The following is a 17,086-nucleotide window of genomic DNA, read 5'->3' as shown; positions in this document are numbered from 1 at the left end:
TAAAGGCCCTTTGGCCCATAATGCTGTGCTGACCCTCAAACCCTGCCTCCCATATAACCGCCCACCTTAAATTCCTCCATATACCTGTCTAGTAGTCTCTTAAACTTCACTAGTGTATCTGCCTCCACCACTGACTCAGGCAGTGCATTCCACGCATCAACCACTCTCTGAGTAAAGAACCTTTCTCTAATATCCCCCTTGAACTTCCCACCCCTTACATTAAAGCCATGTTCTCTTGTATTGAGCAGTGGTGCCCTGGGAAAGAGGCGCTGGCTATCCACTCTATCTATTCCTCTTATTATCTTGTACACCTCTATCATGTCTCCTCTCATCCTCCTCTCCAAAAAGTAAAGCCCTAGCTCCCTTAATCTCTGATCATAATGCATACTCTCTAAACCAGGCAGCATCCTGGTAAATCTCCTCTGTACCCTTTCCAATGCTTCCACATCCTTCCTATAGTGAGGTGACCAGAACTGGACACAGTACTCCAAGTGTGGCCTAACCAGAGTTTTATAGAGCTACATCATTACATCGCGACTCTTAAACTCTATCCCTCAACTTATGAAAGATAACATGCCATAAGCTTTCTTAACTACCCTATCCACCTGTGAGGCAACTTTCAGGGATCTGTGGACATGTACCCCCAGATCCCTCTGCTCCTCCACACTACCAAGTATCCTGCCATTTACTTTGTACTCTGCCTTGGAGTTTGTCCTTCCAAAGTGTACCACCTCACACTTCTCTGGGTTGAACTCCATCTACCATTTCTCAGCCCACTTCTGCGTCCTATCAATGTCTCTCTGCAATCTTCGACAATCCTCTACACTATCCACAACACCACCAACCTTTGTGTCGTCTGCAAACTTGCCAACCCACCCTTCTACCCCCACATCCAGGTCGTAAATAAAAATCACGAAAAGTATAGGTCCTAGAACAGATCCTTGTGGGACACCACTAGTCATAATCCTCCAATCTGAATGTACTCCCTCCACCACGATATTTCATCATGATGAAATGAGCGAGTAGACTCATTCGGCCTAAAGACCTAATTCTGCTCCTATATCTTATGATCTTATGGTCATGCATTATGAGCCTAATTTGACATTTTTGAGGAAGTGACAAAACAAATTGATGAAGGTAGAGCGGTGGATATGGTATACATGAATTTAGCAAGGTATTCAAAAAGGTTTGCCATGGGAGGTTCTTTCGGAAATTCAGGATGCATGATTTAGAAGGATGTTGCCTGGATTGGGAAGCATGCCTTATGAGAATAGGTTGATTGAATTTGGCCTTTTCTTCTTGGAGAAGCGGAGGATGAGAGGTGACCTGACAGGTGTATACGATGATGAGAGGCATTGATCGTGTCAATAGTCAGAGGCTTTTTCTCAGGGCTGAAATGGTTAACATGAGAGGGTACAGGTTTAAGGTGCTTGGGAGAAGGTATAGAGGAGATGTCAGGGGTAAGTTTTTTACGCAGAGAGTGGTGATTATGTGAAATGGGCTGCCGGCGATGATGGTGGAGGCGGATACGATAGGGTCTTTTAAGAGACTGCTGGATAGGTACATGGAGCTTAGAAAAATAGAGGGCTATGGGTAACCCTAGCTAATTTCTAAGTACATGTTCGGCACAGCATTGTGGGCCGAAGGGCCTGTATTGTGCTGTAGGTTTTCTATATTTCTCTGTTTCTATGGCATCAGGAAAACTTGGCTGCCTGGATTCAGAATGTGCTTACCCACAGAAGGCAGAGAATGTAGTAAATGAATTGAAATGACTTCATTACTTACATCCTTCATATACATGAGGAGTAAAAATCTTTGCGTTATGTCTCCATCTAAATGTGTAATGTGCAATTTATAGTAATTTATAATAAATAGTATGTCCAACAATATAACATGGAAATACAATTGTGTCAGTGTGAGTTAATCAGTCTGATGGCCTGGTGGAAGAAGCTGGCCCAGAGCCTGTTGGTCCTAGCTTTTATGCTGTGGTACTGTTTCCCAGATGGTAGCAGCTGGAACAGTTTGTGGTTGAGGTAACTCAGGTCCCCAATGACCCTTCAGGCCCTTCTTACACAACTGTCTTAGTGGGAAATTCACATCTACAGATGCGCTGTGCTGTCCGCACCACTCTCTTCAGGGTCCTGTGATTAAGGGAAATACAGTTCCCATACCAGGCAGTGATGCAGTCAGACAGGATGCTCTCAGTTGTGCCCCTGTAGAAAGTTCTTAGGATTTGGGGGCCCATACCAAACTTCTTTAACTGTCTGAGGTGAAAGAGGCACTGTCTTTTTCACCACACAGTTGGTATGTACAGACCATGCAAGATTCTTGGTGATGTTTATGCCAAGGAAGTTAAAGCTGCTCACCCTCTCAACCCCAGATCCATTGATGTCAATAGGGTCTAATCTATCTCAATTGCTCCTGTAATCCACAATGAACTCCTTTGTTTTTGCGACATTGAGGGAGAGTTTGTTTTCTTGACACCACTGTGTCAGGGTGATTACTTCCACTCTGTAGGCTGCCTTGTTATTATTTGAAATTAGCCCAATCAATGTAATAACGTCAGCAAATTTAATTAGCAGTTTGGAGCTGTGGGTGGCCACACAGTCATGAGTATACAGAAAGTAAAGCAGGGGGCTTAGTACACAGCCCAGAGGGGCACCTTTGTTGAGGGTCAGAGGAGGAGAGGTGAGGGAGCCCACTCTTATCACCTGCTGGTGATCTGACAGGAAGTCCAGGATCCAGCTACACAATGCACGGTGAAGACCGAGGTCTCTGAGCTTCTTGTCGAGCCTGTAGGGAAGGTCATTGACTAGTGGTATGCTGAAGGGATCTGGAAGCCCTGCTCTGTGATTTCTGTAAATGATTTAAATGAGGAGTAGGTTGGGTTTGCATATGACACAAAGGCTGGAGGTGTTATGGATGGTATAGAAGGTTGTTGGAAGATATAACAGGATATTGACAGGATGCAGAGCTGGGCTAAGTGGCAGATAGAGTTCAATCTGGAAAATTGTGAGCTGAAGCATTTTGAAAATGTTGAACATGATGGCATAGTGCAGGCTTAATGACAGTATTCTTGACATCATGGAGGAACAGAGGGATCTTGAAGTTTATGTCCATAGATCCCTCAAAAGTCGTCACACAAGTTTATAAGGTGGTTAAGAAGGCATATTTCATTTTTTGCCTTCATTAGATGGGGGACTGAGTTCAAGAACTGCAAGGTATTGCTGCAGTTCTATAAAACCCCAGTTAGACCACATTTGGAGCAGTGTGCTCAGTTCTGGTCACCTCATTATGGGAAGGATGTAGAAGCATTGGAAGGGTGCAAAGGAAATTTACCAGGATGCAAGCTGGATTAGAGTGCATATCTAATGAGGAAAGGTTGTGTGAGTTTGGGCTTTTCTCTTTAGAGTGAAAGAGGATGAGAGGTGACTTGATAGAGGTACATAAGATCATGAGAAGCAGGGCAGCAATGGCTAATACAAGTGGTAAGTGCACGGAAAACACTGCTGGAGGCGGTGGTTGAGTAAATACATTTGGGATATTTAAGAGACTCTTATATTGGCACATGGATGAAAGAAAATGGAGAGCTATCCGGGTTAGATTAGTGTACCAGATGACTTTCTCCAAATTGCAACACTGCAATTCTATCACTACTGTTAGGAGCATCAACTTTTTTTTTAATAACAAATTTATTCAATTAGTTGAAATCTCCACCACTGTCATTGTGGGTATCTCGGGTTGCGGGTGAAATTCCAGTAACGTTACCATAATGCTAACATGTGCACTGTAAGTAAGTAGCTGTGGCATGACTTAAGTCAAATAGGTGGGGCTAATCTGTTCATGGAGCCCTCGAGGATACAAGTAAATGGCTGCTTTGTTTCTGTGTCTCTCAATCTAATAATGTTCAAGGCAAATATGAGCATAAACTGGGGAGTTGAGATTAAATGCAGTGTACAGCATAGCTATTAACTATACTGCATTCAGGAGTAGGGCTTTTAACATCTCACCTACCCAGTGGACAGGATTTAAAGTTCCAGTACAAGGTAGTTATTAGTTGTGAAAATCAATGCAGCTACTTCTATGATAATGCAGTATCAATACAGTGATAAATCGAACTATACTTTGAATCTTTTTAAACCTGGCCTTCCCAGGCACTTGTGTACAAAGTTGAACACTTCAGATAATTAATATTTCTAACTGCTGTTACTGGCACATTGCCAAATATGGACAATATCAGACAAATATACTTTACCACAGTATTATGTTTAAACATTGTGTTTGAACAATACCAAGAGTTAAGTAGTACAAAGAAATGCATTGTTTTGCAACACATCTTTCCAAAACAAGTGACAAAGAATAAATAAGACAGGCTATCTGTGCTTGAAACCTGCATTCCCTACAGATTATAATTAATTATTTAAGATGTACTGGAAAGAGATTGGATATAAGATACATGTTAGTTGACAAAATGCTCACGTTACATTAGATCTGATATCAAAATTGTCACTAGAAGAGCAGGGTGATATATTCTAACAGTCATCATCCTTATTTCCAGGTGCAGCAAAGGTCTCAGTGGAGGAACTGAGAAACACCTTCATCTCACACTGTGGAACTTGGGAAGTCAATGGATCACTGAGATTGCTCTGTAGAATGTGTATAATTGTACCTTCACTATGTGTTTGTGACTTTGCACTGCACAGAATACCAATTATTTCCAGTTCTTAAGTTTATATATGTATATTATCTAACTTCATTCAATAGACATATTTTGAGAAAAAAATTCTCAACCTTTCAATGGGCTTCCAACACCAGATGAACTTATTTGAAACAAGGGAGAAGGATCAAAACTGCTGCTTTGTAGAGTCCTCACAGCCTAGTAATGCACACAGTAAACACAGGCATGCGAAAACATTTGTTTCTCTTTCAATGGACTTCCAACACTAGTTGAACTTATTTGAGACAAGGGAAGAGAGTCCGCACAGCCCAATGAACACAGTAAACACAAGCAAGAGAAAGCATTTGTTAGTCTTTCAATGGACCTCCAACACTAAACCAAGAGAGCCACCTCACCTGTTTGGCCGGGGGGCGGAGTGCCAGTTGGACCTCGAGGAAGACTTATAAAAACAGTCAGAACTGCTGCTTTGTTTCCTGAGCAAGGCTCCACAGCAATCGGTTTGGGGGATCCCTGCAAAACATGAAAAAAGCTAACCATATTAACTTAAAATTGCCAGTGGCACAGAATATTCCATCTCCTCACCATTGCATTATAACACTAGCCATAATGCTAATCAAGGTCCCAGAATCAGAACTGCAGAAGATCTGAAGCAGAACTAAACTTTAATTAATTAGTTTTACGGCTTTGCAGACACAAATAACACTTCAATGCATTTCAAGATTTCACACATATCAAGTGAAATTATGAAAACCACATACATCTGAAAATTACTTAGAATAAACTTAAACTAGTGAAGTAAATATTAATGCACTGTTTAGTGAGGGCTTTAGGGGACAGGCCAAATTTCTTGAGCTTTCTCAGGAAGTAAAGGCACTGGTGGGCCTCCTTGGCAGTGGACTCTGCTTGGTTGGACCAAGTCAGGTCATTTGATATTGACCCCGAGGAACTTAAAGCTTTTGACCTGTTCCACTTGCGCACCACCGATGTAAATTGGGTCGTGTGGTCCGCTACTCCTTCTGAAGTCAACAACCAATTCCTTCGTCTTGCTGACGTTGAGGGGTAGGTTATTGTCTTCGCACCATGCCACCAGGTTCTTGATTTCCTCTCCGTACTCAAACTCATCATTACCCGAGATATGGCCTACAATTGTTGTGTCATCAGCAAACTTGTATATTGAATTTCATGGAAACTTTGCTACACAATCATGGGTGTACAGTGAGTACAGCAGGGTGCTGAGTACACAGCCTTGTGGGGCACCAGTGCTCAGAGTAATTGTAAGGAGAGCTTGTCCCCTATTTTTACAGCCTGGGTCCTGTCTGTGAGGAAGTTGAAGATCCAGCTGCAGATTTCAGTGCTAAGGCCCAGGTTCCGGAGCTTAGGAATCAGTTTATTTGGAATGATGGTATTAAAGGCAGAGCTGTAGTCAATGGAAGGGAGCCTTACATATGTGTCTTTATTCTCCAGGTGTTCTAAGGAGGAATGTAGGGCCAGAGAGATGGCATCTGCCATTGACCTGTTGCTCCGGTAGGGGAATTGCAAAGCGTCGAGTTTGACCGGTAGGCTGTGGTTGATGTGCACCATAACCAATCGCTTGAAGCACTTCATAGCAATTGATGTCAGAGTTACAGGCTGACAGTCATTCAGGCATGCCACCTTGCTCTTCTTTGGCACCGGGATTATCGTTGCCTTCTTAAAACACGAGGGGATCTTAGACTGAAGCAAGGAGCAGTTGAAGATGTCAGCAAACACTCCAGCTAGCTCGCTTGCACAGGCCCGAAGAACCCATTCCGGGACGCCATCTGGGCCCGTCGCCTTCCTTGGATTTATCTTCAAGAAGGCCCTTCTGACATCCTCCTCGGTGACGATGAATCTCGATGCCACCAGGTCCTGTTCATCCGGAGGGAGTGGGACGCTCCTCTTCTGTTTGAATCTTGTGTAGAAATACGTTAAGTTCGTCAGGAAGAGAAGCGCCACAGTTATTGATATTCCCAGCCTTTTCTTTGCACCCAATGATCTCATTTAGACCCTGCCATAGTCTACCGGCATCCCTCTGGTTAGCCTGGGCTTCCAACTTGGATCGCTATTGCCTCTTGGCGCCCTTAATGGCTTTCCGGAGTTCATGCCTGGATTCCGTGTAGCGACTGGTATCCCCGGACCTAAAAGCCACAGCTCTAGCCTTCAAAAGGGACTTGATTTCATAATTCACCCAAGGTTTCCGGTTAGGGAATACCCAGATCGTCTTACGAGATACACAGTCCTCTGTGCATTTCCAAATAAAGTCCGTGACAGCTGAGGCATACTCATTGAGGTTAGCTGCTGAATCCTTGAATACTAACCAGTCCACCAATTCAAAGCAGTCACGGAGAACCTCATCCGTTTCTTCCATCTAACGTGACACTACTTTTGACACCGTGACCTCCCACTTCAGTTTCTGTTTGTAAGTTGGGAGGAGGATTACAGCCTGACGGTCCGATTTTCCGAAGTGAGATCGTGGGACGGAACGGTAGGCATCCTTGACTGCTGTGTAGCAGTGGTCAAGTATATTCGGGCCTCTAGTGAGGCAGGAGACATGTTGGTATAATTTTGGCCTGGTTAAAGTCCCCGGCTATAATGAGCAAATCCTCCGGATACCTGGTCTCAAGTTCACTGATGTTGGCATACAGTATGTTCAGAGCACACTCCACGTCCGCCTTGGGGGGAATGTAGACAGCTGTCAGTATGACCCAGGTGAATTCCCGTAGCAGACAGTAGGGACGACGCTTCACCGACAGGTGCTCCAGGTCCAGGCTGCAGGAGCTTGTCAGTGCCACTGTGTCAGAGCACCACGCAGTGTTGATCAGGAGGCAGACACCACCTCCCCTTATCTTGCCCGATGGATTGAAAATCCCTCCAGTCGGATGGCACAGTTGGGGGTAGCAGGGGAGAGCCAGGTCTCGGTGAAACAGAATACACAGCAGTTCTGTATCTCCCTGCAGTAGGTGAGTCTCCCTTTAAGATCATCCACCTTGTTCTCTATGGCTTGCACATCGCTAGTAGGATGGTAGGCATTAGGGGCCCTGAAGCCCTTCAGCTTCAGTCTGACCAGCAGCCCAGCTCTTTTCCCATGCTTTCTCGGTAAATAGTGCATCTTTCCAGGTTTCCATCGATGCAGTGTGTTGTTGTCAGTTCTTTGAGGTTGGTGGACGTGTCCCGCAGGATCGAACGGCGGGTCGTGTCGTCGGGAGCTCCGGATCGGGCCGAGTGATGGGGGAGGCTCCGCTGCCATTTCCAGCTGCCGGGGGCCCGAGCTGTCGATTGGGTCGGGCCCCGAAGCCGACACTTAATCCCGGAGGGCCGGGCTCCTGGCTGAAACAAGTCCGTGACTTGAGTCATGGTTGTGGAGGCTTCCACTTCAGCCGAGCCTCGGGCTCGATTTCTGAGGTCGGTGGCGGAGGCCTCACTTCCGGCAGCTGTGGATGTCCACCAATGGGGCTTTACGGTGGTCGCTCCGGGGAAGCGTCTGGGACACCTTGAGGTCTCCATCATCACTTCTGTATGGTCGTCTGCTCCGGAGAGGTGCTGGTCAGAATGGGCCGCGTTTCCAAGCGCTCTGGCACGGTAGCAGACCGTGGGTCTCTGGGAACGTGGTGGGCCCTGGACCAGGCCTCGCTGGTTGGGTCCAGGTGTGGTCAAGAGTTTAAGCAGCTATTCTGGCGCGGTGATCTCCAGCTGGGTCAGTAGCTTCACCAGGGTGTTGTTGATTTTGTTAGATGTAGCAGATTGTAGGTTTAGAGGGTTTCTTGGGCTATAGGATAATGTAGAGGGCAGTTTGCTCGGGAAAGCACATGCAGATTGGTTAATACTCTCCACACAGCAAGGTCACACCCAGCTTGAATATCCCTCCAGATCTTTTTCACTAATATCTGAGAACATGTTTTAACTTAGGGAGTATCTCACTGCCCCAGAACTTTGCTAAGGAAGTTTTGAGGGCAAAATCCTTATGCCAACTACCTTCACCATCTGAAGCTCTGATCTTCCTCCCATCAAAATGTCAGAAGTGGGTATGTTTGAGAGCGGAGTTAAGCAGCCACGGTGAGTGGAGTTGTTTATAGTCAGTGGTGGTGAACGTCTGAGGAGTTAAGGCGTTACTGAGCAGCTGGTGGTAACTTAACGTAGTAAAATGGTGAGTTCCAATTTAAAAAAAAAGAAGTGGGTATGTTTGCTGATGAATACACAAATTCAATTGCATTTGAATTTGGAGAGGGTCAGCAACTTTAAATTTCTCTGTTATTTCAGAGGATCGGTCCTGGGCCCAGCATGAAAGTGCAATTACAAAGGAAGCACAGCAGCACCTCTACTTCCTTAGAAGTTTGTGAACATTTGGCTTGACATCCAAAACTTTGACACACTTCAAAAGATGTGTGGTGGAGATATGTGGTGGACCTGCTATGGAAACATGGGCCTTGAAAAGAAAATCCTCTAAAAAGTCCTGATGAAAGGTCTTGGCCCAAAATGTCAACTGTATTCTTTTCTATAAATGCTGCCTGGCCTGACCAGATTTTTCTGGTGCTCCTACAAGAAGTAGTGGATACGGCCCAGTCCAACACGGGTAAAGCCCTCCCCACCACGAAGCACATCTATGCTGAGCAGTGTTGCAGGAAAGCAGCATCCTTCATCATGGATTCCAAACATCCAAGTCATGCTCCCTTCTCACTGCTGCCATCAGGAAGAAGGCATAGGAGCCTCGGCACTCACACCACCAGGTTCAGGAATACTTATTACCCACCAGCCATCAGGCTTTTGAACCAAAGGGGATAACTTCACACAACTTCACTTACTCCATCACTGAACTGTTCCCACAACCTATGGACTCACTTTCAAGGACTCTTCATCTCATGTTCTCCATATTTATTGTGTATTTATTATTATTATTTCTTTTGTATCTGCTCAGATTGTTGTCTTTTGCATATTGGTTGTTTGTCTGTCCAGTCTTTCATTGATTCTGGTATAGTTCTTGGATTTCCTGAGTATGACTGCAAGAAAATTATAGACCAGTGAATCTTTCTTCAGTGGTTGGTAACTTCATGGAGAAGATCCTGAGAGGCAGGATTTATGAACATTTGGAGAGGTATAATATGATTAGGAATAGTCAACAGGGCTTTGTCAAGGGCAGGTCGTGCCTTACGAGCCTGACTGAATTTTTTGAGGATGTGACTAAACACATTGATGAAGGAAGAGCAGTAAATAGCAGTAGTGTATACGGATTTCAGCAAGGCATTTGACAAGGTACCCCATGCAAGGCTTATTGAGAAAGTAAGGGGGCATGGGATCCAAGGGAACATTGGTTTGTGGATCCAGAATTGGCTTGCCCACAGAAGGCAAAGAGTGGTTGTAGATGGGTCATATTCTGCATGGAGGTCAGTGACCACTGGTGTGCCTCAGGGATCTGTTCTGGGACCCTTACTCTTCGTGATTTTTATAAATGACTTGGATGAGGAAGTGGAGGGATGGGTTAGTAAGTTTGCTGATGACACAAAGGTTGAGGGTGTTGTGGATAATGTGGAGGGCTGTCAGAAGTTACAGAGGGACATTGAGAGGATGCAAAACTGGGCTGAGAAGTGGCAGATGGAGTTTAACCCAGATAAGTGTGAAGTGGTTCATTTTGGTAGGTCAAATATGATGGCAGAATATGGTATTAATGGTAAGATTCTTGGCAGTGTGGAGGATCAGAGGGATCTTGGGTTCCGAGTCCATAGGACGCTCAAAACAGCTGCATGAGTTGACTCTGTGTTGAAAAAGGCATACAGTGTATTGGCCTTCATCAATCATGGATTTGGATTTAGGAGCCGAGAGGTAATGTTGCTGCTATATAGGACCCTGGTCAGACCCCACTTGGAGCACTGTGCTCAGCTCTGGTTGCCTCACTACAGGAAGGATGTGAAAACCATAGAAAGGGTGCAGAGGAGATTTACATGGATGTTGCCTGGATTAGGGAGCATGCCTTATGAAAACAGGTTGAGTGAACTCGGCCTTTTCTCCTTGGAGCGACGTAGGATGAGAGGTGACCTGATAGAGGTGTATAAGATGATGAGAGGCATTGATCGTGTGGATAGTCAGAAGCTTTTTTTACCCCAGGGTTGCAATGGCTGCCACAAGAGGGCGCAGGTTTAAGGTGCTTGGGAGTAGGTACAGAGGAGATGTCAGGGGTAAGTTTTTTACACAGTGGTGAGTGCGTGGAATGGGCTGCCGGTAACGGTGGTGGAGGCGGATATGATAGGGTCTTTTAAGAAACTTTTGGATAGATACATGGAGCTTAGAAAAATAGAGGGCTATGGGTAACCCTAGTAATTTCTAAGGTAGGGTCATGTTCAGCATAACTTTGTGGACCGAAGGGCCTGTATTATGCTGTAGGCTTTCTATGTCAATGTCTAAAACAAATCTCAGTTGTATATGGTGACATATAAAGTGCCTAAAAAAGGTATTCACACCCCTTGGAAGTTTTCATGTTTTATTGTTTTACACCATTGAATCACATTGGATTTAATTTGGCTTTTTTGACACTGATCAATAGTGACTCTTTGACACTGACTCTTTCTTTGAAAGTGAAAATAAATTTCTACAAATTGGTTTAAATTTATTACAATTGTTAAACACAAAATAATTGACCGCATAATTACTCACCCACTTCAAATCAGTATTTAGTAGATGCACCTTTGGTACTAAATACAGTCTTGAGTCTGATGAGTCTGACTGGATGGGTCTCTATTAACTTTGCATATCTGGACACCATTTTTCCTCATTTTTCTTTACAAAACTGCTCAAGCTCTGTCAGATTGCATGGGGATCATGAGTGATCAGCCCTTTACAAGTCCACCCACAAATTCTCAATTGGATTAAGATCTGGACTCTAACTTGGTCACTCCAGGACATTAACTTCGTTGTTTTTAAGCCACTCCTACGTAGCTTTGGCTTCATGTTTGGGGTCATTGTCTTGTTGGAAGACAAATCTTCTCCCATTTTGGAGTAGTCCTGCTGACTGCATCAGTTTTCCTCCAGGATTTCCCTGTATTTTGCTGCATTAATTCTACATCCTACCTTCACAATCCTTCCAGGGCCTGCTGCAGTGGAACACCCCACAGCATGATGCAGCCACCGCCATACTTCACAATAGGGATGGTGTGTTTTTGATGTGCTATGTTTGGTGTACGACAAATATAGCATTTTGTCTAATGGCCAAAAAGCTTAATTTTGCTTTCATCAGACCATAGAACCTTCTTCCAGCTGACTTCAGTCTCTCACGTGCCTTCTAGCAAACTCTAACCAAGATTTTATGCAAGTTTTTTTTTAACAGTTGCTTTTACTTTGACACTCTTCCATAAAGCTGCGACTGGTGAAGCACCCGGGCAACAGTTTTTGTATATGCAGTCTCTCCCATCTCCGCCATAGAAGTTTGTAACTGCTCCAGAGTCGTCATAGGTCCCCTTCTTGCATAGTCACTCAGATTTTGAGGACAGCTTGCTCTAGGCAGATTTACAGCTGTGTCAGATTCTTTCCATTCCTTGATGATTGACTTAACTGTACTCCAAGGGGTATTCAGTGACTTGGAAATTTTCTGTCTCCATCTCCTGACTTGTGCTTTTAATTAACCTTATCACGGATTTGCTTGGAGTGTTCTTCGTGGTATAGATTACGCCAGAATACTGACTCACCATCAGTTGGACCTTCCAGATACAGGTGTATTTTTACAACAATCAATTGAAACATATTGATTGCACACAGGTTTCCAAAAACAGATTTCCATTTAACTAATTATGTGACTTCTAAAACCAATTGGCTGCACCAGTGATGATTTGGTGCGTCATATTAAAGGCAGTGAATACTTATGCAATAGAGAGGGAAAACTCTGATTTCAAACCTCCGCTGCCTTGCGGCCATACCCACTTGTGAAAGGCTTCGGGAATAAACCCTGAGGAGAAAGCTGGAGCTGCAGTCCCTAAGGCAGTCCGACGTTGCCTTCAACCTCGTTTTGGCAACTCCTGTAGTGCCAAGCTGTATCAGCCCTAGTGCCCTTCCCTTGGACAACATTGGTGTCGTGGAGAGGGGAAACTTGCTGCATAGGCAACTGCTGATCTTCCATACAACCTTACCCAGGTCTGGGCACTGGAGAGGTCACTCCAGTGTCACCTCACCGCAATGGCACGAGAGCAAGACTTTTCAGGCACAGATCCATGGTCTCGCAAGACTAACGGATGCCACCAACTTATGCAATCAATTATTTTGTTCTTTATATTTGTAATTAATTTAGATCACTTTGTAGAGATCTGTTTTCACTTTGACACAGAAGTGTCTTTGGTGATCAGTGTCAAAAAAAGCCAAATTAAATCCACTGTGATTCAATGTTGTAAACTAAAAAATCATGAAAACTTCTTGAGTGGGAGGAGGTGAATACTTTTTATAGGGACTGCATGTATGGCAATGTACTCTTGCCACATAACAACAGATTTCATGAAATATGCCAGTGATACTAAACCTGATTCAGATTCTGATCCCTTGACATTGTGAGACACCAACACCAGACTGACTGCAGTCTGACTCATCATCAACTCCTCAAGAGCAATTGAGGAGGAACAATAAATACCCGTGTCCCATAAAATGTTGAACATCATAATAACCGAAGAAAATAGCTCTGAGATGGGGTGTTTTGTGCGATCATGTGCCAGGGATACAACATTCTCTCCCTTAATATATTAATGACTAAACAACTTCACATTCCATGGAATACTGTTGTGTAACCAACAAATTTGAAAAAGATGGAAAGTGTGTTAAATTAAATAACAACAGAGCAGCAACTTCAAGTTTTAAAGAAAGCAAAACTGCTGAGTTATAAATTTGAAACAAAGAGAAAATGCTGGAAACATTCAGCTGACCTGCTAAGAATTTCCAACATGTTCTATTTTTATCTCCATAAGATCATAAGACAAAGGAGCAGAAGTCAGCCATTCGGCCCACCGAGTCTGCTCCACCACTTTATCATTAGCTCATCCATTCTTCCATTTAGTCCCACTCCCTCACCTTCTCACCATAACCTTTGATGCCCTGGCTACTCAGATACCTATCAATCTCTGCCTTAAATATACCCAATGACTTGGCCTCCACTGCTGCCCGTGGCAACAAATTCCACAGATTCACCACCCTCTGGCTAAAAAAATTTCTTCACATCTCTGTTCTGAATGGGTGCCGTTCAATCCTTAAGTCATGCCCTCTCATACTAGACTCCCCCACCATGGGAAACAACTTTGCCACATCCACTCTGTCCATGCCTTTCAACATTCGAAATGTTTCTATGGGGTCCCCTCCTCATTCTTCTAAACTCCAAGGAGTACAGTCCAAGAGCGGACCAACGTTCCTCATATGTTAACACTCTCATTCCCGGAATCATTCTAGTGAATTTTCTCTGAACCCTCTCCAACGTCAGCACATCCTTTCTTAAATAAGGAGCCCAAAACTGCCCACAGTACTCCAAGTGAGGTCTTACCAGTGCCTTATAGAGTCTCAACATCACATCCCTGCTCCTATACTCTATTCCTCTAGAAACAAATGCCAATATTGCATTCACCTTCTTCACCACCGACTCAACCTGGAGGTTAACCTTAAGGGTATCCTGCACGAGGACTCCCAAGTCCCATTGCATCTCAGAACTTTGAATTCTCTCCCCATTTAAATAATAGTCTGCCCATTTATTTCTTCTGCCAAGTGCATAACCATACACTTTCCAACATTGTATTTCATTTACCACTTCTTTGCCCATTCTCCCAATCTATCCAAGTCTCTCTGCAGACTCTCCATTTCCTCAGCACTACCGGCCCCTCCACCTATCTTTGTATTATCAGCAAACTTAGCCACAAAGCCATCTATTCCATAATCCAAATCGTTGATGTACAATGTAAAAAGAAGCAGCCCCAACACGGACCCCTGTGGAACACCACTGGTAACCGGCAGCCAACAAGAATAGGATCCCTTTATTCCCACTCTCTGTTTCCTGCCAATCAACCAATGTTCTATCCATGTATGTAACTTTCCCGTAATTCCATGGGCTCTTATCTTGTTTAGCAGCCTCATGTGCGGCACCTTGTCAAAGGCTTCCAAATGATAGGCTAGATGTCCTAAAAAGTGCATTTCACAATCCAACCTTTCAAGGCAGATGACTTTCAATTTGTCAAAATCTCAAGTTGCAACCATTTGAAATACGTGAGGTGTGATAATTGCAATGAAAACTCAAAGTAAGTTTATTATCAAAGTGCATATATGTCACCATATACAACTCTGAGATTTCTTTTCTTGTGGGAATACTCAGTAAGTCCAAGAAACACAATTGAATCAATGAAAGACTGCACCCAACAGGTGGACAAACAACGATTGTGCAAATGACAACAAACTGTGCAAATACAAAAAGCAGAAATAATAATAATAAATAAACAAACAATAAATATTGAGAACATGAGATGAAGAATCCTAGAAAGTGAGTCCATAGGTTGTGGGAGCAGTTCAGTGATAGGGTAAGTGAAGTTAAATGAAGTTATCTTCACTGGTTCAAGAGCCTGATGGTTGAGGAGTAATAACTGTCCCTGAACTTGGCAGTGTGGGTCCTGTGTCTCCTGTGCCTGTCATGGTCCGGTCTGTGAAGTCTGCATTCCAGTTCACGGTCCGGTCCGTGGACTCAGGACTCCGGGTCTTCCAGCTGTCCCTTGTTTCGGTTGGGTTAATCATAGGCACCTGATTCCCATCTTGGAATATAAATAGCCTTAGGGGCAAGTGTGGGCTGTTGGTTAGCCTTGTCAAGACTTCCTAGGAGCAACCTGCTGGTGGAAGGCTAGAGTGGCCACTTGCCATCTTTAGGCTGTGTTGGAGAACCATTGCTTCATGGAGCCTTGCTGTTGGTAGTCGGAGCTGTCTTTGTGGTATGGATTCAGCTGTTTCCTGAGCTAGCTGAGTGGCCATCAGCCACTCTGAGCTAGGTAGGGATCTGGCTGTTTCTGTAGCCAGCCGAGGTTGCTGGCTGTAACTGCGACTTGGAGCAACCCTGATGCACAGATGGAACTGTCTGTTGTTCTTTGGTGTTTGTCTCTACTTGTCCTTGCCTCTGTGGGGTAAGTCAGGCTGTTCTGCTGTTGCCCTGTGGGGGACCTGTCTTGTCTTGCCTTTGCCTCTGTTGGGTAAGTCCAGCTGTACTGCTGTTACCCAATGGCTGGACCTGTCCCACCTTGGTGTGGAGATAAAGTTGAGTCCTGGCTTCCTAAGGATGAGTCCTGGCTCTGTGTCTATGTATAGTCTAGTGTTAGTGTCATGTTAAAGATGAGTCCTGGCATTTGGAAGGATAATTCCTGGCTCTATGTTGATGTACAGTTCCCAGTCTGTCTCCAAGTCCCCAGCCTCAAGACTCAAGCCTCCAGCCATGTCCTGTCCTGTAGCCATGTCATGTCCTTGATTAATTCTGGGGTCTGAGCCCAAGGCAAGACCCAGGTTCTGGATCCTTGTCCAGTCTTTGGCTTGGACTCTAAGCACAGGCTCCTAGTTCATGGTTCCTAGTCCTGGTCCTGCTTTCCCAAGACCAGGTTCCTAGTTCATAGTTCCTTGTCCTGGTTCCCTGTCTGGTCATGTCCTAGCCCAAGTCTGTGTTCTAGTCCCTGCTCCTTGTCTGTATCCTGTCACATCTCTACTCTAGTTAAGACCTGTTCCTTGTACTTCAGTGTCTGTGTCTTGCATTTGGGTCCTCTCAATGATGCCCACTGTGACAGCACCTTCTTCCTGATGGTAGCAGTGAGAAGCAAGCACAACTTGGATGGTGGGGATCCCTAATGATGGATGTTGCTTTCCTGAAACAGCACTCTGTAGATGTTTTCAATGGTGACTTTATCCATGGCTTACATCAATGTGCAAATTAAATATAGGAGTGGGTCATGAATTTGAAAATTAATAACCACCTATACCATAGTGGGTTTGGGACGCAGAGCGAGTTCACCTGCAGGATAGAGTGAATGGAATGAACAGCTCTTCAAATAAAGGCATCTCAGCACCACTTCACACGTGAGAAGGCTGAAGGTTATCTGAAGTTCATAGTTCTGAGTTCTTGAAAGAAAACTAACCATTTCATAAGTAATAAAGACACTGATATATAAATCAGCATAGCATATGTCACATTAACTGGATAAATAGGCATGACTTGACAGAAGACATCAAAATGCATTGCTTTTATAAATCTGAGAAACCTTTGCTCTTCCTCTTCAGTCTCAAGCTCAGGATTTATTTTCCCAAAAACATTTGAGATCCTAATTAATTACTCATTTTTAAAGGAATTCTAGAGCTAATATGGTATTGCTGTAATAAGAAACTGCAGGTGTAAAATATATATGCATGTGACTAGCTATAATT

General features: G+C 44.2%; 1 protein-coding gene across 3 annotated transcripts in view; it reads right to left on the bottom strand.

The window, feature by feature from the left end:
- Positions 1–17,086, bottom strand: part of atrnl1b (attractin-like 1b) — a 1,064,590-nt gene that overhangs the window by 142,680 nt on the left and 904,824 nt on the right. For all 3 annotated transcript variants that reach the window (XM_072239599.1, XM_072239598.1, XM_072239597.1), the window contains exon 28: positions 5,074–5,188. In XM_072239599.1, the coding sequence (XP_072095700.1) occupies positions 5,074–5,188 (115 nt within the window). The remainder of the gene's footprint in view (positions 1–5,073; positions 5,189–17,086) is intronic.

This window comes from Mobula birostris, chromosome 21 (genome assembly GCF_030028105.1).
Source record: "Mobula birostris isolate sMobBir1 chromosome 21, sMobBir1.hap1, whole genome shotgun sequence".
Lineage (NCBI taxonomy): Eukaryota > Metazoa > Chordata > Chondrichthyes > Myliobatiformes > Myliobatidae > Mobula > Mobula birostris.
This window is presented reverse-complemented; position numbering and strand designations above follow the sequence as displayed.